Source organism: Atractosteus spatula, chromosome 8, assembly GCF_055471065.1.
Source record: "Atractosteus spatula isolate fAtrSpa1 chromosome 8, fAtrSpa1.hap1, whole genome shotgun sequence".
In the NCBI taxonomy this organism is placed as follows: domain Eukaryota; kingdom Metazoa; phylum Chordata; class Actinopteri; order Semionotiformes; family Lepisosteidae; genus Atractosteus; species Atractosteus spatula.
Genome location: NC_142713.1, coordinates 43,390,931 through 43,418,262, shown reverse-complemented (window position 1 = coordinate 43,418,262; position 27,332 = coordinate 43,390,931). Strand labels below are relative to the sequence as shown.

Here is a 27,332-nt window from a genome sequence, read left to right as displayed (position 1 = left end):
CACTGTCCTGATGGGCATCGAGACATAACAGGGATATCTTACTAACTTACTGCGACGTGAATAATTTAATTGGTTTCCAGCCTAGTTAGAAAACTGCTGTGATTCACACTTAGTATTGTCAGACATATCTGCTATTTTATTTATAATACTGTATTGACAAAAGAAATTAATACCCTTTGGTTTCACATTTTAGTTTCTGATTACCTAATAAAGAAAATGTGCAATTTGGAAACATCCAGTGGGCAGGTTTAAAGTGGTACTAGACAGACCTAAAGACAAGATTCCAAATTAACATAACTTATAAACTCTACTTCACAACATAGGGAAATAAGGAAGCAAGAAAGGTTACAAACAAGAGCAGTCTTTTCCACCTGCTTGTTTGGTAGGTTTTAATTAATGGATCCGAGGGTCTCATCCGGCTGTTTCTTGAAAGAGGTCAGGGTATCAACTTCAACATGTTTGGTATTGAAATATCTACAACCAGATTTCAGTTTTAAATACATTTGCTTTTAGTTTCCATTTGGGTCCTGTAGTTTGAATTTCAGAGATGATTCTAAAAAAGTCCATTGAGTTAACTATGTCAATGCCTTTGTGGACTTGGAGCATTCGAATCAGATCCTTTTGCAGTCTCCTCTGTTCAAGAATAGAAAGCATCAGTTCTTTTAGGCTGTCAAAGTAGGACATTCATTTAAGCCTGGGAGTTTCCCTGGGAACTGCTCCTCTTTGGACTGATTCCAGAGAAGAAAGATCTTCTGGGTTTGGATAAGTTATAATAGTCGTGTGGGAAAGAAATCTGAAGAAATAGCAAGTAGTCAAAAACGTAAAAAAAGATATTTCTGTACTCCATACCACGTCTTTGAGTTGTACAACTGCAGGTCATTATTAAAAGGAGCTCTCTTTATTAATAGAAGAAGCAGCAATTGGTAGTCCTTGCTAGTTCCTTTGTAGAGATGTCACAACTCACAAACATAAGTGGTTGCTGTAAGAAATTTAACATGTGACCCTTGTGTGATGCATCTAAAATGATAAGTTATGAAAGTATATGATTGTGGACTAAAGAAATATCTGTCATGCTGGTGAAATTGATATCCTGACATCTTTCAAAAGAATTTTGGGTGAGATCTTCAATTACATGCTAAAAGACAAGCAAGCTATATGGATAAGTCCCCTCTCATTTATTGTAAGTCTTAACAGAAGTTCATACAGTTTGTTTCTTTGGGTAGATGAAAGTCACTTAATCTAAATTCAATTTAAGAACACAGTGCTCCTCTGTTAATTTCTTATATAATCTTCCTATGCCTTTATAAGTACTCACTTTATCCACCAGACAAAGGAAGAACAGAATTAACCTTTCCCTTTACAGATTTACAGATGTTTTTTTGTTTTAAAGCTATTACTTATTTTCTTAATTCCGTTGGTGTAATGCTATAAGAATGGTTATGATGGGTCTCAAATCTTTTGAGAGCATTTTCACAAATATTTCATATTTAATAATGAATGTAATGTTGATGTAAATTTATTCCATGATAATATATATTTTTGATGGAATGTGGATATTAATCACACCAGTAGCATTACAGCAAATAGTAGATTATAAATAAAGCACAGAAAACAGTAGGTAAAAGGTAGGTGGTAAATTATTGATGTTCTTTTTTGTGCATGTCTCCTCTATAATTCATGGACTTGCCAGAAGGAAGCCTGAAAGACTACGGAGAGAAAACAGGAGTATATATTTTAATAGCATTGTAGCATTTGCTCATGTTGCAAGGACTGAAGAAACCATTAAAAATGTATTTTTACATTCCAGAGTAAATTAAGAACCATATATTTTGTGGTAGGACAACAACATGTATTTACCCTGATGAAGAAAAGTTCTGTAGCATTTTGGTAATGCATATTCAAAAACTAAAGAGTGTATATAGCACAGAGGCGTTCACTTATGGGGGAGTTAATTAATTAATACTGCACACAAAACCAACTAACTGGATAATTATTCATGGCACCTGTTACTCTGCCTTTATAATAATGGTATAGAGAGCTATAGAAAGAGACCACTTTAAATACTGTTTCTAGTAAAACAATGACCTGTGAAGAAAGAAGAAACTTTAGTACCTATATGGCATCTATATACTGTAACCATGTTCTATGAATGTGAAAATCTTATGTGCTCAAAAAGAACAATGTCACGTATACAGTACATTTTGGTGACAGCAAATCCACGATGCCTTGACTAAGATGCTGCTTGTGAACATCGACAATTTTTGCTATCCATCTCTACAACAATCTGGAACCATATCAACCAAGCCATCTCCACTTTGGAGAAGAAAGCACTGGAGATGCACTCCTGAAAGAACTGTGCTTCTAAACCCCTAAGCTGAAAACATACTTCATAGAGTACTGTCATTGGTGCTATACTCTAATTAACACGATGGGACTCTTTTTCTAACCTTTTCTTACATGGACATTGAAGTGACATTTTATTCGTTTCCACATAAAAAACACAGATTATGTCAATTCAATAAAACTGATAGTTCTAGTTTACGTTATTATTTTATTTGTAAGTAAAGTCCTTTTTATCCATCTTGTGAGTATTAATGACTGATACCTTCTGTTAATACAGGCAAAAAATCTACCACACAACCAAATATATTTATGTATGTACACATACAGAGTTCAAATAGTGCTCTCTAGTGGTATTTCAGCACTCATTATTCACTGCAAAATATGAGAAAGCTATTGTTTTAAAAATAATTTAAAACTGTACTACTCTACTTATGTGTACTGCACCATCTAAAGAGAATTTCCATGACAATTTCACACAACGTGACACAAGATGACTCAAGTTAAATACAAGAGATGCACGTTTTAGAAGGGTGGAAATATTAAAGATAGGCAGAACAACTTTTGGGTTTCAATTAATAAAATAAAATAGTATAAATTATTTATCTTTGCTTAAATGGATGTTACAAAAATGATGAAACTCGGTAAAAAAAATTTAATCTGTGAATGAACATCTCAAATGCTATGACAAAATACATCTTAGATACATTGGCACATAAACAGGGAAACTGTAAACTCCTAGGCAACACCACTTCAGTCCATTCACTACCCCTTTTAACAAATGCTTTATAAAGCTGGTATTCAATCACACTATTTCGGTCATTTTAAACAAGTTCAATGCAGGCAGAATCTGAAAGTTTCTGTGAATTCTGTGGTCCCATTCAGAAGGATTTAGTGCCTCAATGTGGTCTTTATGAAAGTCCTATTAGTGATCTCAGGCAGAAAATGACATATTTGTTGCAGCTCTCCAAAGAAGTGAACAGAGATGACAGAATCCACAACATTACACAGACAAGTTCCCGTTATGGGAGTGACACAGAGGAAGAGGAAAAGGTTCTAGGATTAACTTTTTAGATTCTTGTGAGAATTCATCTAGCAAACTTTCTTCAAAGTAACTCATTCTAAAAAGTAATTTTTCTAATTCATTTTGTTTATTTGTCTGTTGTCAGAGCAATTTTTCAGGTCTGTTCTGGTTTTTATACAGTCAGTCAAGATTTACTTAGTAAATTTACTTAGTAAAAACAGGCATGATTCAATCTGAAAACAGTTGGACTATGTACAGACCGTGCAAACTAGGTGATCTAAGGTTGAAATACCTGCTAATCTTTTTCACAATTAAATAGCGTGGGAATTTCAGTGTTGAAGAATACACTCATTTTGCTTAAGACACTATAAAATAATGCAAGCTTTAAGACAATTTGAAAAAAAACATTATTTCAGACAAAATAATAAAAAACCAAGTATTTTTAAAAAGTCAGACTAATAACATATGTTTCATGCTTATTTTTATAAATTACTGTGCTCTCCAAAGACAGCAATTTTTTATTATGAACTCTAATAGTAACAACCCGTTCTTTTAAATAGTCATATGTGATATTTTTAATAAGATCACTCACTCTAAAAACAGCTGTACTTTCTTGGATCAATAAAACAACTGTTTGAAAGAGCAAAAATATTGAGACAATTGGCTGAGAAGTTCTCTTGCTAGCCAGGTGTTTGTTATTGGGTAATTAAACATTCATTAAAGAGCTGAAGATCCTATCAACCTGTCCCAGTGTAGCCTGAATTGAAAGTCATAACCAAAGAAATTTGTTAAAGAAAAGCAATTTTAAAGCTTAAGGAATAGAACAAATAAAAAAAACATATCACAGAATTTAAGCACAGCAAAATCAATAACTTGGAATGTATTAAATAATAAAGCCTACAATGGTTAGGAGACAATCTAGCTCATGTGGTAATTCCAGTAGTTGCTAATTGATCCAAGGCACCCATACATCTGCCTCTTGAAAGAAGCCAGGTACAGTATGGCTGGGTAGCTGTTCCTACATTTTCATACCCTTAGCATAAAGAAGTACCTCATTTTCTTAGTTTTAAAATGCACTTTAATGTAATTTCCATTTGCTTCCTCTGCCTCGTGTTTCACTGTTAAGAGAAAGTCCACTGAGACTCCAATGTCTTTGAGGATTTTCAATACTTGGATCAGGTCTTGTCAAGGTCTTCTCTGATCAAAACTAAAACGGATCAGTTCCATCAGCCTGCTGAGTAGGTAATTCCTTTAATTTAAGTTTAATTTAAACTCCTGGTAAACTATAATTATTTTTTGTTAAATAAAACCACCCATTAACGAGGTGCCAAGAGACATCACTTGTTGAAGTTTAAATGAAGGAACGTTTGAGACATCCATGTTTTTATGTCAGAAATGCAATTAGACAGTGAAGAGACAGTTACTTCTGTGTCAGATTTAGTAGGCATGTAGATTTGAGTATCATCAACATAGAAATGATCATATAGACCACATGATCTTAACAGCTGACCAGGAAGGAACGTATAAATGCTGAATAGTAGGGGCCGCATTACTGAGCTCTGAAGAACACCAGACTAAACAAGCTCAACTTCAGAACTGAAGCCTCCAAGACAGACAATTTGTCAGCAATCAGTAAGATAAGTGTTTGAACCATTTAAGAGCAATGTCAGAAACTCCAAACAGTCCCAAAATGAGAAAGTAAGATGTCATGGCTAACAGTGTTGAAACAGTTTCTGGTGCACTATGGCTGCCGTCGCATAATCCAGGTGGATAGTGCACATTGGTGGTGGTGGAGGGGAGTTCTCGTTACCTGTAAAGCGCTTTGAGTGGAGTCTCCAGAAATGTGCTATATAAGTGTAAGCAGTTAATTAATTAAAAACAGCACTGAGGTCAAAGAGAATATAAATAGGAAAAAAAACAATCAGAAGTCATAAGAAGATCATTAGTGATTTTAACCTGGACAGTTTCTGTCCTGAATCTTTGTAATTGTGTAAAACCAGATTTGAAGGGTTTGAAGAGGTTATTCCTGTGGTTATGGTTGCTCTTCTCTGCTTTTATTCTACAGCAGGGGTTCGTGACGGTACTGCAAAGGGTCCATGAGATTGTGATGGAAACATCAGTGTCAAATTAAATAGTCCTATAAATAAAGTAATAATAAGAATAAGAAAAACAACAGTAGTAATATAAATATTTAACAAAGTGAAAAGAAGCATGTTAAGAGGGTTGCTGCTGCATTTATTGAAAGGTTTGATTGTGAAAATCTCAAGGGGGTACACGAGGCAAATAATTTAGGTTGAAGGGGTTCAGCTGACAAAAAATGTTATCATTTTTATAATATGGTGACCAAAATTGTATAAAATATTCTAAATTAAGTCTTTAAAGTGTGTAATTTTAACACATCATTCATTTATTTAAATGTTATGCTTTTAAGTATACATCATTTATTGCTTCCCCACATTGTCTTGAAGATGTAAATGTGTCAGCATAAATACCTAAATCTTTGTCAGAAATAGCCTCTTTAAGCTCAGCATTTTACTGCTCATTTTTATTTTCATTTGCAGCTTTTTTATGATTTGTACTAGTATGTGTGTCCATTAATGTCTGTTCAAAGAACTAATAAGTTATTTAATTAAGACCAACGTTTTCTAAAACTATGCTCACTAACTCCCAGGATACTATTTCTATATAAATTGATCCTTTAGTTCAGTTCTAGTAATTGTTTCTATAACCATGCACATAATTGTCAAACGTATTGCTCTTTAATTACTTGGTTCGGTTTGGTCACTATGTATCTTTTACCTGTGGAAAAAAAAACACAGGTTTTCATACCAATCAACCAAGACCTGGTCAGCCAGGAAAAACTTCTGCAGTTGATAACATAAAACATATCAAAAGTGTCAAGAAAAACTGTCAGTGAAATCACCAACAAACGCCAGAGTGGAGGGGTTAAGGTATTGAAATCCACAGATCACAGTGGACTGAGACAGTACAGTAGGTATACAAATGCTAAATTTGGGTATGGTAATGTAATAGAACCTTCTGTCTTGTTTTAATTGATATTGTAAATAATGATGCCAGCAGCCGAATGAACTCTGAAGTTTATAGAAACATTTTGTATCCTTAAATAGAAAAAAAACCCAAAACACAAAGCTAATGCAACCAAGGAGTTCATTAGGAGAACAAATGAGGTCAGTCTGCAGATTTAAATAATAGAACAAGCACTTTTCATGCTGAAGAAAAAAAACTGGTACCATAAATCAACTGAAGTAAAAAAAACACACATTACACTCAAACTAACAAAAAAAAAACAAACATGCATGAATGGAGAGACCAAGAAAGAAATTAAATTACTACAAATGTAAATAAGTAGCCAGCCAGCAGCCATATCACCCTGCAACTCACAACTGGCAACCCACTGAAGCTAAGCAGGTATGAGCCTGGTCAGCACCTGGATAAGAGGAACAAGTAATAGGTTTATTCCATGCTGGAAGAAAGAGAACAACGTTTTGGCCGTGGAGCCTTCTTCAGGTGAGTGTTCTGAAGAAGGCTCCACGGCCGAAACGTTGTGTTCTCTTTCTTCTTTTTTTCAGCATGGAATAAACCTATTACTTGTTCCTTTGCAGCCTACGCATGCTGACGCAGCTACCCACCTGAACTACCTGGATAAGAGACCTCCTGGGAAAAACTAAGGTTGCTGCTGGCAGAGGAGTTAGTGGGGCCAGCGCCAGCAGTGGGCGCTCACCCTGTGGTCCATGTGGGTCCTAATGCCCCACTATAGTGACGGGGACACTATACTGTAAACAGGCGCCGTCCTTCGGATGAGACGTAAAACCGAGGTCCTGACAGTCTGTGGTCATTAAAAATCCCAGGGCGTTTCTCGAAAAGAGGAGGGGTGTAACCCTGGTGTCCTGGCCAAATTTCCCATTGGCCCTTACCAGTCATGGCCTCCTAATAATCCCCATCTATGAATTTGCTTCATTACTCTGCTCTCCTTCCCACTGATAGCTGATGTGTGGTGAGCGTTCTGTTGCACTATGGCTGCTGTTGCATCATCCAGGTGGGGGCTGCACATTGGTGGTGGTGGAGGGGAGACCCATTACCTGTAAAGCGCTTTGAGTGGAGTGACAGAGGGATCTCTGTCACCATCCGCAGACAGTACAGAACACGACATTCATTATCCATCTTAAGTTACACGCGTTCTTGCATACACTTTCCTGTCGGCTAGCTAGCTCATGAGGGTGCACACTCGGGGCTTGGCTAGCAGTTTCCTATTCCTATTTCCTGTTTCATACACGCAATACATTACCACCTCTTATTTCAAAATCAGTTTCTGTTACCTGTTAAGACATAAACACAAACTGTAGGTCTATTGTCATGCTTCTCTTTATTTGTACTTATCTGTGTGAGAGAGCGCTCTATCCGTTTGTCTGTCTCTTCCGTGTTGCTGTTTGACTTCCGGGTATAGTGGCCTCATCGGTCCAAACACGATCCCTCTTTTCAGCTTGGCTTTATATTGTCAATGCGGAATAGTGCATGCACACATCTTCCGGTAAAGGAAGTACCATTTTTTCAGGAGGTTAAAAATAACTAAAATGTATTCAGAGTTGGTATTTTTCTTTTGTACATTCTGTTTACACTAGAGTTTACACTCTTTAAAAGAAAGAAGGAATTCCCATGTTAGGGAAATTAGTTTATCTGTGGTGAAATGCAGCACCATAATTTTGAAACAGTGGTACAGTCCAAGGGGGCAGGGCTATATGGTACCTATTTAGGAGGGGGGAGAGCTCTAACTGGAGCCTCGCTATCGCTGCAGTGTGGAGATGATAGGACCTAAATGTGGTAGAACCCTTGATCCTTTTCTTAGAGAAAGTGGGTGTGGGTGTGGGTGTACTTGTTCCATTTTGTTGTGTTTTTTTTGTTTTGCTATATGTATGATTATTTGTGGGGAGCATTGTCTTAATATACCATCATCTTTGCACCTAAGTGCAATTGTGGCAGAGCCATCATCCTGTTTTAAAAGGACTCACTTGGGCACCCCTCCTGCCCTCCTGGTGAGAAGTGGAGAGTCCAGAAAAACACTATATAAGTGTAAGTAATTATTATTATTAGAAGTAGTTCAGGTGGGTAGCTGCGTCAGCATGTGTAGGCTGCAAAGGAACAAGTAAAGGTATTTCTATACTGAAAAGAGAAGAAAGAAAATGCAACGTTTTGGCCATGGAGCCTTCTTCAGGTGTTCATACCTGAAGCTCACCTTTACTATCTGTATCTAGACTGGATGCCTTGTATGTTTTCTCTTTTTTTGAGAATACTATTCCTCTCAGGCTTCAGTGAAAGCATCACAGAATTTCATAAGCAGCAATGTGTGCGTGCTAGACATTTTAATGCATTAAAGAAAAATAACCTTATCTCTAAAACATTACTTTAGTATATGTGTGTAAACTAAAAATAATTACTAGCATTTGTGTAAAGCAATTCACACATAGGAGGGGACACATTATATCCACCACTGAAGTGTGGCGGTAACCTGTGTTAGGTTAGATTTCACAACAGATCAGGTGAAGGAACAAGTAGCTACTTCACCAGTTTAATAAAGTTAACTTTAAGGAAGACCAAATTGACAATATTCCTGTTACAAACCACACTAAAAGATCTTTAATGACCAAGATTTCAGTTTAGTGTTTCATTTTAAAGACAGCTCTTTCTAGAGCAGGGCCCACTATGACCATAATGGGACATTTGTTTGGACATTCTGTACCAGAGGAGAAAGTGCCACCTACTGTATAACTAACATCATTACAGTATCAGCATGGTCTGCTTAGAGGTCTCTCATACCAATACTAATCAGGCCCAGTCTTGCTTAGCTTTAGAGATCCACCTACGAGGTGGGAATGTTGCTGTCACAACAGGAACACAAAGGGTAAAACTTTCAGATTTAAAGATCCTCTACTATTCTTTATTCTTCTAATTATAATGCCATTGCTCTAACTTTCATTGCTCACATGTGAAGTCAATATACTGTATTTCTGTAGAATACATGGAAGCTACTGAATATCAGTAACTAGGGTAAATCAAATGTGTCCATAGTTTTAAAGCAGCAAATTCTCAGTTTGTTTTATTGGGTAGGGCTATTTTGTGTAGAAAACTATTGTATAACTGTAAATATGGATTTTTAGAAAAATATGTTCTTAGGTGGTTACACAGACTTACTTTGTTAGCATAAATAATAGCACCAAATTACAATAAAAATGTAATTTTACAGTGTCACCAAAAATTATTTCTATGCTCAATACTCAGATTTTTTTCCTTGCTGTCAAATATTACAGTCCTTATGAAAGAATCCAGACCCTTGCACATTTTCTTTGCACAGCTTTTGAATTTTCTTTCATTAAAGCTCACAGTTATGACACTAAAATACTGTAGTAATTAATATTTGTTATATACACAACTACTCCACACATTCAAAGCAAAAAGAAGGAAATAAATTGATAATTAATATGAAAATAATTGAAAAGTCTTATTGCATAAGTATTGAAACCCCATGCTGAGGCAAACCTTAATTAATTTAAGTGCACTCAATAACTTTAATGAGCCAACAATTACTCGATTGGCCTCCATCTGTGCAATAAGATGCTTAAATAAAAAATACAACATTGCAACACCACGTTATTGTTCAGGGCACTTCACTCAAGCACAAATGTTTTATGAAGTGTTTTATGAAGTGCCTTTATTAAATGTTTTTATGATTTCAGAATAACAACACCAGTCTCTCTAAGGCTCTGTGGTCAGATAGCTCATTTCAAGCAAAAATTCAAACACGAACACATACTGTAGGAGCTTTCAAAACAGGTCATTGTAAATTATTGAAAAGCACAGATCAGGAATACTATACAAAAATATACATACACAATAGTGTAGGATACTCTACTCAATCATCAATCATCAAGAAATAGAAGATGCAACGTACTGTACTATTCAGATACTCAGACACTGCCTAGATTAGACCATTCCTGCAATTTGAGCAAAGCTGGCCTAAATGGCAGAGTGGAATACCAATCCCATAACCCATATGAAGTTTTCCTGAGTGCCTCCTATGTTTATACTGCAGATATAAATCTGAAAATGTATGCAATGATAACATGAAGGTTTGCATTAAGAAATCTTGAAATGATTGAATGATTTGTGAAAATAATTTAATCTTTTTTGACTAATTTTAAGTATTCATATAAATAAACTTTATAAAGTTTTTGATTAACTTTAGTAAACACAGTCAGGGCATGGACACTCTATACTGATGAGCCCCAGCTCCACACTGTAGTTGCTAAATTCTTTTACTGCTTATTTATGAGCAGACAAATCTCCCACCCATACATTCTTGACAGATGAGTGTAATGCTACAGCTGGTATGAACAAGAGAGTAGTTCAGGTGGGTAGCTGCGTCAGCATGCGTAGGCTGCAAAGGAACAAGTAATAGGTTTATTCCATGCTGAAAAAAAGAAAAAAGAGAACACAACGTTTCGGCCGTGGAGCCTTCTTCAGGTGTGACTACATTCCCCAAAAGCAAACAGATCATGCAGACTCTTCCTCACCAATTGGGCCCCCAAGTGCTGCTTTTCTCCCTCGTGGGATTCAAAGGATAATTCAAATAGTGACTCTCCGGCAAACAGCATGGAAGCACTCTAATGTAAATTGAGAACACAAGAATACCTCAGAGCTGAACCAGAACATAGTGATGAGACTCACTCTAGATTCACAACTCCTCAATTTCATGCAGTCATGGGCTGTCAACTGAAGTTAGAAAAGCAATTCCTGGACAGCAGAGTCCAGTAGTCTTTGATTCCACAAAGAAGCCTTTCCACCAGTTCGTTCACTGTAATATCCACACAGGATGCAAGGTGGGACACACATGCATATGGGGATAATCTAGAAATACCTCTCCAGGCATGGTTTAGGACCATTAAAAAAAAAACCTGGGGAGAACTCCTTCAAATATGATGAGAACATACAAACTCCACATAGAATCATAATCAAACAAAAGGCCCTGGAACTTTGAATCAAGTGTATCCCATTGTTCAACTGAAAAGACAATCTTCTGCAACACAGTAAAATTGAAAAGATGGCATTATGAAGACAGACGCAATTCAGATTTTATTGCATTTTGATGGGAAAATGTATGGCAACAATACAATATTTATTATGACGGGGAATACAAACTTGCGTGACTGAAAAAGTTCCCATTGGAAGAAGCTACCGTATCAGTAGCACCTCATTTTTTTCGACGAGAAAGATTTTGTATTTCTTTTCATTATCCCAGATACAAAGTTTATAAGTTATGCTTATTCAGAGAGTAACACAAAATATTTTTTTACAGTTTTACTAAAACGTTGACTGTATCGTAACTATATAGAAATTTAGGACATATTCATAGAAGTCCTAACTGATCATTTTTAAAACATCTTAATTCACTTTAATTTTCATTTTTAAGAAAGAAGTCTAAAAAATTAATCTTTCTGAATCGTACTCGCACGTTAAAATAAGGCATTAGAATGCTGCACCTTCTTTCCCTACAGAGAAAAACGTCTGTATTTTATTAGGTAGAACTAGAACGCCGAAACCAATCGGTTTTTCTCAACGTCATATGGAGGCGACAGGAAAATCCACCCTTCTACGAATCCAGTGCGCAAGCGCAGAACAGGGAGTCCTTGGCTTTTCAGTCTTGCTGTAGGTTACCCAGAAGGGAAGGGACGTACAGTGAAAATGCAGAGTTGGAATCGGTTATATCGCACTTTAGCAAAGGTAAAAGAGTTGTATTAACTAAGAAATGGTTGTTTTGATTCTGAATCGTTACTGAAGTTTTGAGCCTTTGTAATGATTTGATATTTTATTTGTTAAAACTGCAGTATACAGGCCTAGTAGTAGGTATTACTGACAATTTCGTCACTTATGGCGTTAGTACATCATCATATTTTTAAATTTGAATGAGTTTCAGTAAGTCGTTATCCATATTGATATTATTTCTTTTTTAAATACTAGTTTTCAGGTGAGAAAATCTGATATACGTTTTTGAAATTATGCAAATTACTTTTAAACTAGGAATAGCACTCTTGCAGTCATAAATCAGGGTCATAAATGGAAATAGGTTTTATTTCCATGAGAACAGAGATGAATTATGAAAACGGGTGAAGGTAGGTTTTCTTCATAAGAAGGTTAGGGTTATAGGCTAGTGTGTAAGTAAAGGAACAGGTAAAGGTTTATTCCATGCTGAAAAGAGAAGAAAAGAATCACAACGGGTGTTACCCGAAGAAGACTCGCAAGCCGAAACGTTGTGTCTCTTTTCAGCATGGAATGAACCTATTACTTGTTCCTTTGCAGCCTAGGCATGCTGACGCAGCTACCCACCTGAAGTAATAAATACTGGCCTACTATTAGGTTAATGTAATGTTTTTCATTAGGATTTGTTGAGCTTTACAAAGCAAAATCGATAATTATAGGCAATATAAAACTTGTATATTTAAGCTAATACTTTGTCTTCATATTTCAGCGTGCCCACCATCTCCCAAGTAGACTCCAAGGGATCACAGCTTTGTCCCTGAGAACATATACTGATAAAGCACAAAGTAAGTCTCGGTGATGTTGTTTTATACTGTATATTTATGGGAACACATATAGTAGAGATGTACGACACTGAATAAGAAATCATTAGAGTGATCACCTAAAACATTTACTAAAATGTTTCTGCTTTTTTGATGATCATCTGTTTTCACAGATATTCAAGAAAATTATAGTAGTTTAAAAGGGTTTTTGTGTCTTTTCCTGTCTAGTTGATGCTGATGTCACTGTAATTGGATCAGGACCTGGAGGATATGTGGCTGCTATTAAAGCAGCACAACTTGGTTTTAAGGTAAGGAGAAAACATTTTTAAACAATTTTCATGTGTTTTAAAACGGTTTCATCTGCAAGTTCTTTATTTTTGAACATTTTCTTTTTCTAGACAGTATGTGTGGAGAAGAATGAAACTCTTGGAGGAACATGTTTAAATGTTGGCTGTATCCCTTCAAAGGTAAAATTAAGTGTTGGATATGTGTTTTAGTTGTTCTTACTTGCAGGATGTGTTGACAAATTGAGTAATACAAATAACCTATTGACTACTGCAGAATAAAGCTGTAGCTTATAGAGTTGTTCTGCTTGTATAGAATGGAATGTTGTGTACAACTTGAACTATTTTGATACAGTTTGAGGCTTTTACATTTCTACAGTGTAAGATTTGGAATTACATTTATTGGCTTGAGAGACAAGAAACATTGAGTTTTGTCGATTTTCTAAAATTCTTTTCAGGCTTTGCTAAACAACTCTTATCTGTACCACATGGCACATGGAAAAGATTTTGCAAACAGAGGCATTGATAGTAAGTGAAGCATTTATTTATTGCTGTTGTTTTGTCGTTTAACCTTAAAGACCTTACTTCCTCGGGTAATATTGGTGATTAAATGTCTTTTTTTTCTTTATATAGTAACAGGAATCCAGCTCAATCTGGAGAAAATGATGGAACAAAAGAGTGGAGCTGTCAAATCTTTAACAGGTGGCATTGCTCATCTGTTTAAACAGAATAAGGTCAGTAGTATTGAAACAGCCAGGTGTTTTTTAAAATGCCTTTACTAGCACAAATTTTAATGTGCACTGTAGTTTAATATTTTAAATAAATATTTTCTTTAGGTACATGAAGAGCATTTCTTTGTAAACTTGTAAATGAGTCTTTAAAAATCAGTGTCTTATATCATTGTATATGTTCAGTTCTGCAGTTCCAGCATTCTTTGCCAGACTGAAAGTTGCACTGTCGCTGTTCATCATCCTGTTTGAATAGCATACATAAAATAATGCCTGAGGGAGAATTTCACAGTGTGAATGGATACTTTCATTCTATAAACTGAGTGAAAGTGAGATCCTTTTCCTGTGAATTCAAAATACAGATTCCATTGAGTTAAAAAAGCAGTTTTATGCTGTAGTCCAAACAGGGATGGTGCATGTTTTTGTCTCTGTGTTATGTCATTAAATGTTACTACTACAGTCCTAATGTACTACACTACTAATGTGTGTCAAGACTATTGATTAAACATAAATTATGCTAGCTTCTTACTCTTGCTGTGTAGAGCTTTGCCTACTTTTAAATTTAAATTTGTAAATATAAAAATTAGCCTGCTATTAAAAATATTACTTTACCTCCAAAGTGCAACTTAATTACGGCTATTCTGTACCCCTTTGGTGTTGACATGACAGGATTAAGATATGCATCTTCTGTTGTATGTAGGAATGTAATGATAATATAAATTTGGTTTACCATAAGGTTTCATTGCACAGGATTTCTTCTGCAGTTGCATTTGGTGTGACATTAAATAAACTTTTAAACACAATTTTAATAAAGGTCACACAAGTGAATGGATTTGGCAAGATCACAGGCAAGAACCAGGTTACAGCTACAGTCAGTGATGGCAGTGAACAAGTTATCAACACCAAGAACATCTTGATAGCAACTGGCTCCGAGGTCACACCTTTCCCTGGAATTGAGGTATTATGTTTTCTCATTTTAAGTTTGTTTTACTGTTTCCAGTCTTGAAATTAAACAGTTTTGGCTATACATGAAATAAACTTTATGGTTCCTGGTTCCTAGACTTTTTATTACTTCTGTTTTCTAAGCATAATTTAATGATTATGGACATGTAAAAAATCCTCTATTATTATTGTTATTATGAATTTTAGAAGATGGGTTATTCATGTTAATATGCACATCTTATTATTTTCTTAATTTCATTTTATTTAAAGATCTATTTGAAAAGTCTTGTCCTTAGACTAATGGGATACAACCCATGAAACGTGTTTCTTTTGAGATCATTGTGATCATGGTAACAGTGAACATGGTAACATTGTTGTAATGGAAGCCATCTGAGAGTTAAAGTCTAGCAACCTATGTGAATACACTGTGTAAAGAGCTTTCCTTTCTAAAATCTTCCTGAAAGTGGCTTGATATGAACATTTGTCAATATAATTGTGATCTATATATTGAGTAGAAGGGACTTATGGGGCACAACTGTTACACAGGGCTGCTCTTCTTTATTGACAGGTTGTTCCCATGCTTTAATTTTCTTCATGTATCTTTAGTATTGTGTTAAAGTCTTAGGTATGTTGATTTGTCAGACACTTTTTTTCCAGGTGATTTATAGAAACGTGCTTCTTAATGTATTGTTTTGTCATCTTGCTGCAGATTGATGAAGAAACTATTGTCTCTTCAACTGGTGCCCTGTCTTTGAAGAAAGTGCCTGAAACGCTAATTGTGATTGGTGCTGGAGTTATTGGTGTAGAACTGGTGAGCTTACTGATTTTTTTTTTAAAGGTCACTGCATATGAATATTTAAAAATGAGTAATGTTGTCATCCTACCTGAAACCTAATAATTAGAACCTAAAACTATTAAAAAAGATTGTTGGAGTAATGAAAATGTCATTTTTTATCATAGATTAATATTGGATCATCTCTACTTCCAGTGTTCTTTAATTTTAAAATTAGTTTTCTAATGTTATCACTGACATTGCATCTCATTCACTGATGTCCATCTCCTTTCAGTCATTGCAAGTTTCAGAATACAATTGTGAATTTTACTTTCTCTCGTGTATTTCTGTACTGCTTCAGATAATATTTGACACAGTAGATCATGGTACAGCTCCTTGCAATGGAGAATCTAAGTGTGTGTTTCCTGCAGGGTTCAGTGTGGCAGCGGCTGGGCTCACAGGTGACAGCTGTTGAGTTCTTGGGCCATGTTGGTGGAATAGGCATCGACATGGAAATCTCTAAGAACTTTCAACGCATTCTTCAGAAACAAGGCCTTAAATTTAAACTGGGGACAAAGGTCACTTCAGCCTCAAGGAGAGCAGATGGACAGATCGATGTGTCGTAAGTGGGTTACTTCAATTTAATAAATTACCTTGGATTCAGGATTATGCATTGAATTATAAAATAATCACTGTGCATACTAAGAGGATAAGTATAACTTAAATATAAACAACAAAGTGGGGAAAAAAGAATTATGGTGTAGTAAGTCCAACATAGAAAAATACCTTTGGCATGTAAGAAGTAATACAGATGCATAAACATTTAGGCAGATGTTCAAATGATTTTGCTTTGTAAAGTTAAGCGTTTATTTCCTGTTTTCTTCCTTACTACATTGATTAGAGTTGAAGCAGCTGCAGGTGGAAAGAATGAAGTCCTCACTTGTGACGTTTTGCTGGTCTGTATTGGTCGCCGTCCTTATACACAGAATCTCGGCTTGGAGAATGTTGGAATTGAGCTGGACAACCGGGGCAGAATCCCAATCAACAACAGATTCCAAACAAAGGTTCCAAGGTATATACATTTATCCCTTTCTTCCAGTCCTGTCTCTGACCCTTGGTCTCTTCAGTGCTTTTACAGAAATGGGTATAATAGCATGATTGTTTAAAACTGTCTGGGGAATGTGAGGTAAAACATCTAAATTGTCTTTGACTGAACATTCTTTGGTGCATTTGTTAATATTTCAGCCTAATTATCATTATGCAGAGTTGATACATTTAACGTTGTGGAAATAGATGTAAAGTCGCATCACTTTTTGTCAGACAAAATGGTTCACTCTTAACAAATTCAGTTATCACAAGGCTTGCTTCATATATGTTCTACACATGATTGCCATTCATGCCGTTCATTTTCTGATGATATTTTTCTTCACAGCATATATGCCATTGGAGATGTAGTAGCTGGACCCATGCTTGCTCATAAAGCTGAGGATGAAGGCATCATCTGTGTGGAGGGAATGGCTGGGGGAGCTGTTCACATTGACTACAACTGTGTGCCATCTGTCATTTACACTCACCCAGAGGTTGCCTGGGTAGGAAAATCTGAGGAGCAGCTCAAAGAGGAGGTTGGTTTATGTGGGTGAATGTTTTTTTTTCCCCCGCTTGAGTAGACGAGTCCAATTAAGGGAAACTTACTCCTCTATGCTTCTACAGTTTTTTCATTAATATTGTTTGAAAGCTGTCTTCATTTTCAGTTTGATGTATCACTATGTGAGTTATGTCTTGAAATTCAATACCTGAGGGACCATTGATGATTTTAAACTTGGAACCAGACTGTAGGAGGTGTGAGTTGGTTGGGAGTAGTAGCCTGCTGCCGGTGGCTCATTTGAATTATTACCACTTCAGTGGTGGACGGAGCGGATTCAGTGTACTTTCCATAGCCTGCATTCGAACATTGAGATCAGTACCTACAGTAGGACTTTATTTTACACAGCATTAAAAAATAGCATTTGTGATTGCAGCAATTTCACAAAGCTCTCAGGAAAATCAGTCTTTCGTGCAGCAGATGCATTGACATTTTAATGAATTTACCTTTCTTACGTCTGTTCAGTATGTTGAATAACATGTTATCTACAGGTGGTTTGCTGTGAAAGTCATGGGCTGTTTGTGTTTTATTGCCACAGTTGGAATCACTTTGAGATATACAGTACATCTGTGATGCATGCTTTGCATCAGGTTGCCATTGTTGTTTTGTGGGGTTCTGTCCTATTTCTCTGCTAAAGCCTGGAAAGTATAGGTCTGTTGACTAGTCTCTGAGCCCTAAATTCCTGAAGGTGTCCCACAAATGTTCAGTGGGGCTCAAGTCTTCCAAACAGGAACTGTTGCATGACTAGCATGAGGATGTGCATTGTTCAACAGGGAAGTTGACATGTGAGCCTGCAGGAAGGACAGCAAGTGAGGTTCAGATATGTCTGGATTAGATGTTCACATGACAAGTGACAGTTCACTTAGTACAGCCTCCCACCTACCAGTGTCACAAAAGATTCTCTTGATAAACAGAACATATTGTTTCCTTTTTGGTTTTCATTTTCACCAGCCTTCACACTCAACAGGTTAGGTAATAACACCTCTTCACAATAAACTTTCTCACCAATGAGGTGATTTAGTTCATGTGTAACCAGGAAATGCAAGTAAATTACAGTAATGATCAATCAAAATGATGCCAAAATCAGATGCCAATCAGATTACACATGCTTTGTCTACAATTATATGTGCAAAAATATAAGTGTTTCTTTTGGTGCTCAGTAATTTATACCATTATAAATTACTTTGTTTTTACTGCAACAGTGAAAGCAAAGCCTGGGCAATATAAAATACAAAAAGGTGTCTTTAATGTATTATGTGTACAGAATAAAAAGATGAATGCAAGTTTAAGAATTTTTTAAGTTACATTTAGTAGTTATGGAGTTTTCTTATTGAAGTGGGGCAGGTTTTCTACTAGTTGTACTTTGGTAAATTTGGGGAAGTACATTTCCTTGTAGTAACTAAGTTTAACCACACGATGGCAGCTTATCCATATATTTCAGGAGCAGTATCATCAATCTCTTTTCAGGCTGAATGCCATTAACAGAAGGTTTATTGCTGCAATCCAGTGGTAACATCATAGCAGTTTAAAGGGGGCTCTAAGGGGGAGTTTAATGCTAGACCTGGTTCTCTGTAGTAATTGGAACCTCTGTCTTATAGGGTGTCCCATATAAAGTGGGAAAGTTTCCATTTGCTGCAAATAGCCGGGCAAAAACGAATGCTGATACAGATGGTTTGGTAAAGATCTTGAGTCACAAAGATACTGACAGGATGTTGGGAGCACACATTCTGGGATCGGTAAGTTAAACGCAGTTTACTACTATAGGTTACTAGGTTATACTCTAGTAATTCATATACTGAACTGCACCTTTCTATTGGAATGTGTGGGGTAGATTTGTAAAATTAAGGCATAGATGATTATGCTCTTCTAAAACTAGAGATTATGTTCGGGCATGAAAACCACCCAAAACATGTTCTGAACATGCATGTATGTAAATCAGACACCTGACCTAGCCTTCATCAGAAATGTCACTCTTTGCTGTTTTGAGCAAATGCCATTATATTTTATTTTAGAGTGCTAAGTGAAGTTAAGCTTTACATGCATTGTTTATATATATATGGCGTGTACAATCTAATGTACTGACTGATCGTTAAATGTTAAATTTATTAAGAAATGTAATAAGGATTGATATAAAAAAACTAGATTACAATGACCTTGTTTATGAATAGTTAACTTTATAACCAATTAATGAAAATATTGTAATTAATAATTACACTTAATGACAAAGCATTTTTTCATTTATTTTGTTTAGGGTGCAGGAGAAATGATCAACGAAGCTACTCTAGCAATGGAATATGGAGCATCTTGTGAAGATGTGGCCAGAGTGTGCCATGCTCATCCAGTAAGTCTGGAAGAAATGTTTTCTTGGTATTAACATTGTTCAATATAAATATATATTTTTTACTTATTCTGTTTATCTTCCCTATTTCAGACTGTCTCAGAAGCCTTCAGAGAAGCAAATTTGGCAGCCTCTTTTGGAAAAGCCATTAACTTCTAAGTTGAAGCATCATTTGCACAAAACGCAAATGCATTCTGAACTGTTCACTGGCACTTCATGTGTACTGGTCCTCTGGATTAAAAGGATTTTGGAGAGTTAAGGTGTAATCTGTACCACAATGAATCTGTCATTTACAGCATACTCTTAATACAGGGGGGTTGGGCTATGAACCTGGAACCGTTTTAGAATATTAGTAACAGTTATCAGTTCTGACCGTGTACCGTACTTTTCAGCTTTTAGTGCATACCATGTGCACTTAGTCTGAGCATTATGCACACTACTGAGTAATACTATTTAAGGTGACTTAAAATGTGCCCTTGCTTATTGCTAACCTATTCTGTTGTACAATGTCCTGAAAAAAACCACTCCTACACATTAAATATATCCCATTTTTGATATACTGCACATTCCAGATATAATGCACATCTTGTCTGCAATGTGCTGAAATGTATTTTAGAAATGTAAAAGGGTAGACCTTTAATACGGTAAATTACAGTATGCGAGTGAAATACTTTAGCCCCTCCTCAACAAGAATCACTGAAAATTTATAAAATTACTTGAAATTAATCTGCTGTCAAATACTAATTCTTGTTAACAATCCTCTGATTCACATCAGTAGGCTCACTTAAATTGTTTGCAGTTTCACTCGATTAAAATCATACCATTTTAAGCATTCTGTAAATTTTGTTAATTTTACTGTTTTAAAAGATAAAACTGTCAATACATGTAAACTTGGTGTTTGTATGGTACAGGACTTTTATTGTAATGAAGTCCAAAATGCAAACCTCTGCTTATTTAAGGGGAAAACAGGACAATAAATATAAGAATAACTGTTTTGGTGTACCAAATAAACAAACCTTTTCATTGAAGTTGAATTTAATAAAGCCTATTCATCGGTTTGGGTAATAGCCACAATATAAGACTGAACTTTAGAAAAATGTGCATAACATACTAAAGCTTTTGCTTGCAGGTACACAAAAGAATGCTATTTATTTAGTAAAAATCAGAATGCATAGCTGGATATTATCTACTCTCATTCTGCTACCTAGGAATAGACCTGAAAGCCCCTACATTTTAGGTTAACAGCAAAAAATAAGTAAAAAATCCAGAAAACACATTAAAATTGTAATTGCAAAAACTCTTAATCTGGTAGAGATCTGAAGATACCAAAGCACGGTCTGTATGGCCATTTTAAGTCATACAGCAAAAATAATTTTATGTATATATAAACTATATTGCATATAGTTTAATATAACTGTAGAATTAACCATAGAAATAGAGATTTACATAATGACAGGTGATTGAATGTTATAGATATCTTTTAAATTTAAGTTAGACATGAAAACTTTTTTCAGTTAGATGTTTCAGAGCGGGTTAGTCTAGGAAAGTAATGATTTCATGATTCATTTCAACAAGTACAGTACATCCAGTGAAGTACTACTTTGATAGTATATTATCGAAAGTATGTCATATTGTGACATTTCTTACAAAGAATATGCATCCTTTCGAGTTCTTAAAATTTCAGTTTTATAACTGCATTGTTTTAAACAAACTTAATGTTCCAAAAGCAGAAAATTACCACATTTTAAAATATTTTTAAATATGGAATGTATGTTTACACAGAAAACCAGTATTGCCATGTAGTTTCAAACTTCGGTCCATCTTTATAGTGACTGCTTGTGGGTTCTGTTTTTTTTTAATTTGGTTAATTATTTTACTGTAAACCTGATCATAATTTTAACCATTTTAACATTTTTCTTTATGAGAAACAGGTAAAAAAAGTTTTTCAACAAAAACTTTACTATATAAAATGATGAGACTTAAAATAGGTTTACAAATTCATTAGGCGAGAAGAACACATCCAGACACAGTTGCATAGATAAAAATTTGTAGGTTTTTTTTAAGTTTTACAAGCATGTGCTGTAAACTGTAACCTTCTGGCTGATTTCTTGCAAAAGATCCCGCACTGCCTTCTCCAGGTCTACAAGCTGATTTGCTTTCTCTTCTAAGGTTCTTTGATTGTCTTCATAAGATTTCTCTAAATCTGAAGGGGGGAAAAAAGCTCTTTAAAAATGTGCTTTGCAAATGTAAAATTTGCTTTTTTTTACTGTATATGAATATTTTCAGTGGAGCAATCCTTCTTCACATTTTCATATCTTCAAATATGCTAATAAACACAAAGGTGGGAAGCTGACCTATAACACTAAAAAGTTAGCAGTGAGTTTTAAAATTAAAATTTTATTAAGAAACCCTGATTTCAATACAAAAGAATTACAAAAGTAAGCAGTCTTCCTAAATTCGATTTGACTAACTGCATATATTGGAAAGATAGAACACATTCTACAGTTATCTTTACTGTTAACATTAATACAAAGATCAGGTTCTTTGCTCTACACAAGCACTCAGTATAAAATGTTTGGCAAGTGCCGTTTTATCTAATATACTTGGTATGAATGCTGCGTGTTTGCCATCAGTTGTCCATTCTCCACCCCTAATAAAGTTTGATGTTTTACCTTTTAGAAGCTGAAGTTTCGTGCTTGCGTGTGACAACAGTCCCTTGGCTTCATTTTGAAGCTCTTCTGCCCTCTTCCTTGCATCTGCCACACCTTCAGTCTTTTTAACAATCAAATCTTCTACATCGTTGTATTTATTCTTCAGTTCATTATCTAGTTCCTGTAAAAATCAAAATTTTGGTATCACATCAAAAAACACTAAAGGGATTATGAAAGAAAAAAAATCAACTGTAAAAATAATAAAATGAACATTTATAGAATTTTGAATACTTTTCAAAACTACCTATACCTTTTTGGCTTCATTGGCATCCTCTTGTATTTTATCTGTTGATTTCTCAATTTCATCCGCAGTAGCAATGTTTGTGACTGCTTTTTGTTTTAGGTCATCAATGTCTTTTTCCAGCTGAAGTAATCTCTGGGTTGCATTGTTCAATTTGAATTCTGAGTTTGCAGTTTCAGACTCCACCTGAGGCAAAACAAATTCCAATTACAATTTAAAACCTCTCCCACTAAATTCAGTTAACGTTTAGAAAATACTTATAGTCTGTGCAAGAAACATGTATCACCAAAGCCATATTAGGAAAAGTTTTTAAGAATTCTTAAATATTTTAGCTGGATCTGTACTTAATGATATACTACTTTTTGTTGATTATGTTAGACCTACAGACATGTTTTAATGCTTTCCAGTAATTGTAATGGAGGATAACTTCTTTGCATTTTTACTTTGTTCTTAACAGTCTGTTTCACACAGTTTTTTTTTTTAAGCTAAATACCAAGACCATTGAATAGAACATTTATGCTAGAAGGCAGCCAAGCCTCACATAGACTCTTTTCATGCAATATTCCCCACCCACTTCAAGAGCTCCCTGCAGTGCAGACTGGTGACTCACAGAGGTCAAGAAGTCATTGGTCCCCTGAATGTCTTTGCCAGCTTGTTCGATGGCTTCTGCTACAGCAGTTTGGGCTTTTTCTGCCTCCTCCAGGGCTTTTTTCACCCTGTCTGCAGTGTTCTTGATGTCTGTGGCCTCCTTACTGTAACAAAGATAATTCAAATGTATTGTGCAGAAAAATGCAAGGAATTTGCTAGTTTCAGTACGCCACACAGGAAGATACTGTGCTGTGGAACACTGTCTAGCACAAAGAGAGACCAATTCAGGATACTATTATCTGCATTACAAACTCCAGAATGAACTTTTAATACAAGATTGTAATTAATGATCTATTGTTAAAAGCATTTGAATAGTTAAATGATGCCCTTTTTGAACAAGATCCTGTATTACCCCCAGACTATTGCTACTCAACATAAGCTCAGCAAAAAAATGACTGAAGTAAAGAATGTCTCCTTCTCAGTCCACCACTGCAGACTAGTCACTCACCCGGCCTTCTTAGCTTCATCAAGCAGTGTTTCTGCTCGATGAATGTCTGCTGAACTTTGGTTTAGAATGGCCTCTACATCAGACAAGCTCCCCACTCGCTCACGAATTTCATCTGTCAAATTCTGGAGCTGTGCAGGTGTGGTGGGCATCTGCATTTCTAACACTTCATTAGCAACAGCCTCAATGCTTTCAAGATCAGCACCATCCTCTGTAATGCAAGAAAAAGGAACAATGCTAATGAAATTATTGAAATTGGTTTAGTGTGACAATATTGCATTTACAGAAATTATCAGATTTTTTTTCAGACTAAAACACTAATGCTGCTGTTTCTGCACTTTACAAGTTAAACGTTTATCTGAGTTGCAGATATAATATGTTTCTTAAGGTAAAATGTGACAAGACTGAGGTTAAATTCAGATTCCCAATAGTTTTTTTTCCCAGTGTTTGTATGTTCAGTGTTGCCGACAGTAAATCCTTTGATGGAAGTCAGAAACGTTGGTTTTACCTAATCTTCGGCTACCATTCGACATGCATTAACATGAACATCGCAAGCATAACTTTCTTCTTTCTGCATAGCCTTGCTCAGGTAACTACATCAGTGTATAACTCCTGTTTTCTGTAATTTTAATTAATGCTCAGTAAATTTAATAAAAAGTCCATGTCCTAAATATGAATAAGGCACTGAATGGTCTGGTTCCCCATTTTTTAAAAGATTTATATCAAGAAAAAAGTGACTGTTCAAATCCGTGACAGTGCTTAAAGACCAATCCGTTCACTAAAGATTTCAACGCATAATGTAGTTTTAATTTAATCAAATTTCTTCTTTTTTCTTCTGTTGCATACTTCTGTTGTATATTGTAGTTTCCTGAAAAGCACTCGTTACTATTCTTATTCTCATATTTATTCTTAAAAAATATTTTATTTATTTGTATTTTTTCTTCCACTGCTTTGTCATCTGTGACACAACAGAGTATTTTTGACAAGGACATCACTGGAATTGAAAATGTGGTGTCAGCTGAATACGTTGGTAAATAAAGAGCTATTATAAAGAAAAGGTGAAAAATTCCTTTTCTTATTCTTTAATATTTTTAGATGTGTTAATATGACATACAAACAGTCCTTACGCATTAAGAACTCTCGTATCTGCTTGATAAGTTTACGAAGATCTTCGTTGCTTTGATCCACTTTCTGCTTGGTTTGGTTGGTTTTCTGAAGAACCTCCTGAGCATTGAGCTTGGCTTCATCAGCCTTGAGTTTAGCCTCAGATACCTAATAATGACAAGGTAAATACCAAAACAACTTTTCCAAAAATATTGTGATGGCAAAACAATATATCAGTCTTATGCCCCGCTTTAAAAAACAAAGTTCAAATACTTTAAGGTTTTTTCAACTGGACACTTTCATTTCATGCATTATATTGCTATATTTAAAATTTAAAAAGCAGATTTTTTGTAACTTTAAAGAATTTCCTACACCATCAGTTTAGTTTTCAATGTTGGCTAAATTTGTCTTTGTATCCGCTAAGTAAATTTAAACCAGTGAAAGGGAAAAATCACATGCCATAAGCACAAAGAAACATTGTGACTATGAACAACATCTTGAAAACACATTGTAATATGTATTCTATTACCAAAGCTCTCTGTATGTTTCCTGATCCATGCACACTTTAAAAATACATTTTAAAACAGTATAATGAGATGCATTGCAACACCAACCATCTTAGATAGCCTGTCAACTTCTTCCAGGGCATTAAGAATTTCACTGTCAAAGTCTTTAGCTTTTTGCCAGGCATCATTTGCCAGAGTCACCAGGCCGTCGCAGTTCTCGCCTCCACACTTCCGGGTGCCATCTTCACCCTGGCAGCTTAATCCACCGCAGTGTGACTCAGAGCAAGTAGTGCCTTCGGAGCGTCCACAAGTCTAGGGGACAGAGATTAGCCATTTCAGGAAACAAGGCCATTTCTTTCATTTTCCTTTGGTGGGCAATAAGAGCATGGTCAGTGCTTCTCTTTAACGTGCTTAATAACCACATGCACTGAAGTAAATCATGATTAAACATAACATACCACGACCATCATTTTTTCTTTGATAAACCAATAAGTCTTCATGCATAAACGGAATTTATAACCTGCAGGTCTAGACTAGATACTGTATATTTTTACACTCTGTGTTAAGATTACAAATTACCTGTAAACTAAACATACTGTTGATCATCAACAGCAAAATAGTTCTATTTGTTATGCAATCCCACAACAAGACCTACTTCAATAGTTTTTAAGATCCTAATGAATACGAGAGAGGGACAAAAGTATCAGAAGTTATTTGGAATATTTGGCCTAGCTGAGAGAACAGCAGTCTGACCGCATTGATGAGGCTGACAGAATGTCCCCTTGCTTTAAATATAAAAGTAATTTACAAAAAATGGTGTTACATCAAATTCAGAAAAAGATTATCAAAGAAATTCATACCTTTTCACTGAGCTCAGTAAGGTCTAGGGATTCTAGTTGACCAGCAAGATCATCCAGTCTTTTGGAATATTCTGCTTGGTTTTCATCAAATTGAAGTCTGGTTTCATTCATCTTATCTTCCACTTGTTGGCGGATTGCAGATGATTGTTCTACAGTGTTGCCAGGGTCAGTGGTGGATGCATTTACCCTCGCTTCAGCATCCATAGACTGCTGGAAATACTTACTGACACTGTCTGATGCCCCTTTAGATATCAAAAATTAAAAACAAAAACATTCAAATTATAAAAATTATAGTAGAAATAGAAAAAACACAGTAATCACTTTTGTCAAGAAAAATAACACATTTTTAAAGTAGTTGTCATGTTTTCTAAAAAATATGTTTAGATTTAGTAAGGCACATCATACGGGATGGTCCTTTTATTTTCTTGATCATTTTCTAAACACACTTCTACAGCTCTTGGGCTCTACAAATATTTTTATACTGTGACATCAGAGCTAATAATCAGATTTATTTTTTTATTGTAGCTTTGACATATTTTGTATGAAATTAATTGCAGTTAGAAGCATGTTAATATAACCCTCATTCAAATTGCTTTCTTTTTTAAAATAGTTTTAGTTGATACCATCAGTAATTGTTATGCAATGTCCCCCTTTTCAGCTGTTTGATCAAACCCTAATTAGGACAGTGAAGGAGCAATCAGAATAAAGACTACTCTTCCATGAAAACCCCTAACCCACCCTCTGCCTCTAAATAGGTATGAACCCAGGAGCAGCTGCAAGGGTTAAAATAGGGTGGAGAAAGGGATGTGAAAACTAAATGCATGTGAAAGTAACCAAGAAATTTGACATTTTTTATGTAGGTTAGGTATAAGTGGGCTAGATTAGGATTTGACCTCTTACCAAACATTTGTTTAAAAACTCAGAAAAAATACCTACCTCGAACATCTGAATTTTTTATCAATTCCACTTGACCTAACAGGTCCTTCACAGATTTCTCCACATTCTGAGCATCTTCTTTAAGAGCATCTAACTTGGAGTTAGTGCTGTTCCTATCAGCTGATGTTTCTGAAAGTGTCCCTTCTGTGCTGTTTATTTTCTCAGTCACTTCAATGATTACTTTTCTGTTTTAAAAAAAAAACAAATCTCCATTATTTACT

The 27,332-nt window shown here is 35.4% G+C and overlaps 2 protein-coding genes across 2 annotated transcripts in view; one reads left to right on the top strand and one right to left on the bottom strand.

Moving 5' to 3' along the window:
• Positions 1 to 12,018: 12,018 nt before the first annotated feature.
• Positions 12,019 to 20,688, top strand: dld (deltaD). The gene is made up of 14 exons (XM_088923876.1): positions 12,019 to 12,157; positions 12,903 to 12,978; positions 13,183 to 13,262; positions 13,353 to 13,421; positions 13,697 to 13,766; positions 13,872 to 13,972; positions 14,781 to 14,924; positions 15,618 to 15,719; positions 16,112 to 16,302; positions 16,582 to 16,752; positions 17,113 to 17,302; positions 18,921 to 19,058; positions 19,574 to 19,663; positions 19,754 to 20,688. The coding sequence occupies exons 1-14, from the start codon at positions 12,119 to 12,121 to the stop codon at positions 19,817 to 19,819; spliced, it is 1,527 nt and encodes a 508-aa protein (XP_088780002.1). The 5' UTR covers positions 12,019 to 12,118; the 3' UTR covers positions 19,820 to 20,688.
• lamb1a (laminin, beta 1a) overlaps positions 20,678 to 27,332 on the bottom strand; it is a 31,067-nt gene continuing 24,412 nt past the window's right edge. The window contains exons 25-33 of the mRNA XM_088923874.1: positions 27,112 to 27,296; positions 26,176 to 26,417; positions 25,424 to 25,627; positions 24,833 to 24,977; positions 23,709 to 23,916; positions 23,223 to 23,364; positions 22,622 to 22,798; positions 22,333 to 22,492; positions 20,678 to 21,863 (exon numbers count right to left, since the gene is read on the bottom strand). Coding sequence (XP_088780000.1) covers positions 21,727 to 21,863; positions 22,333 to 22,492; positions 22,622 to 22,798; positions 23,223 to 23,364; positions 23,709 to 23,916; positions 24,833 to 24,977; positions 25,424 to 25,627; positions 26,176 to 26,417; positions 27,112 to 27,296 — 1,600 coding nt within the window. The 3' untranslated portion in view covers positions 20,678 to 21,726. The remainder of the gene's footprint in view (positions 21,864 to 22,332; positions 22,493 to 22,621; positions 22,799 to 23,222; positions 23,365 to 23,708; positions 23,917 to 24,832; positions 24,978 to 25,423; positions 25,628 to 26,175; positions 26,418 to 27,111; positions 27,297 to 27,332) is intronic.

What these genes read in the sequence shown, in the direction of transcription:
- dld (XM_088923876.1), top strand. Translation starts at nt 12,119, where the DNA reads ATGCAGAGTTGGAATCGGTTATATCGCACTTTAGCAAAG. An exon ending in GATGGACAGATCGATGTGTC is followed by an intron (nt 16,303 to 16,581) that starts GTAAGTGGGTTA and finishes TACATTGATTAG; the next exon opens with AGTTGAAGCAGCTGCAGGTG. An exon ending in AGGAGCAGCTCAAAGAGGAG is followed by an intron (nt 17,303 to 18,920) that starts GTTGGTTTATGT and finishes TCTGTCTTATAG; the next exon opens with GGTGTCCCATATAAAGTGGG.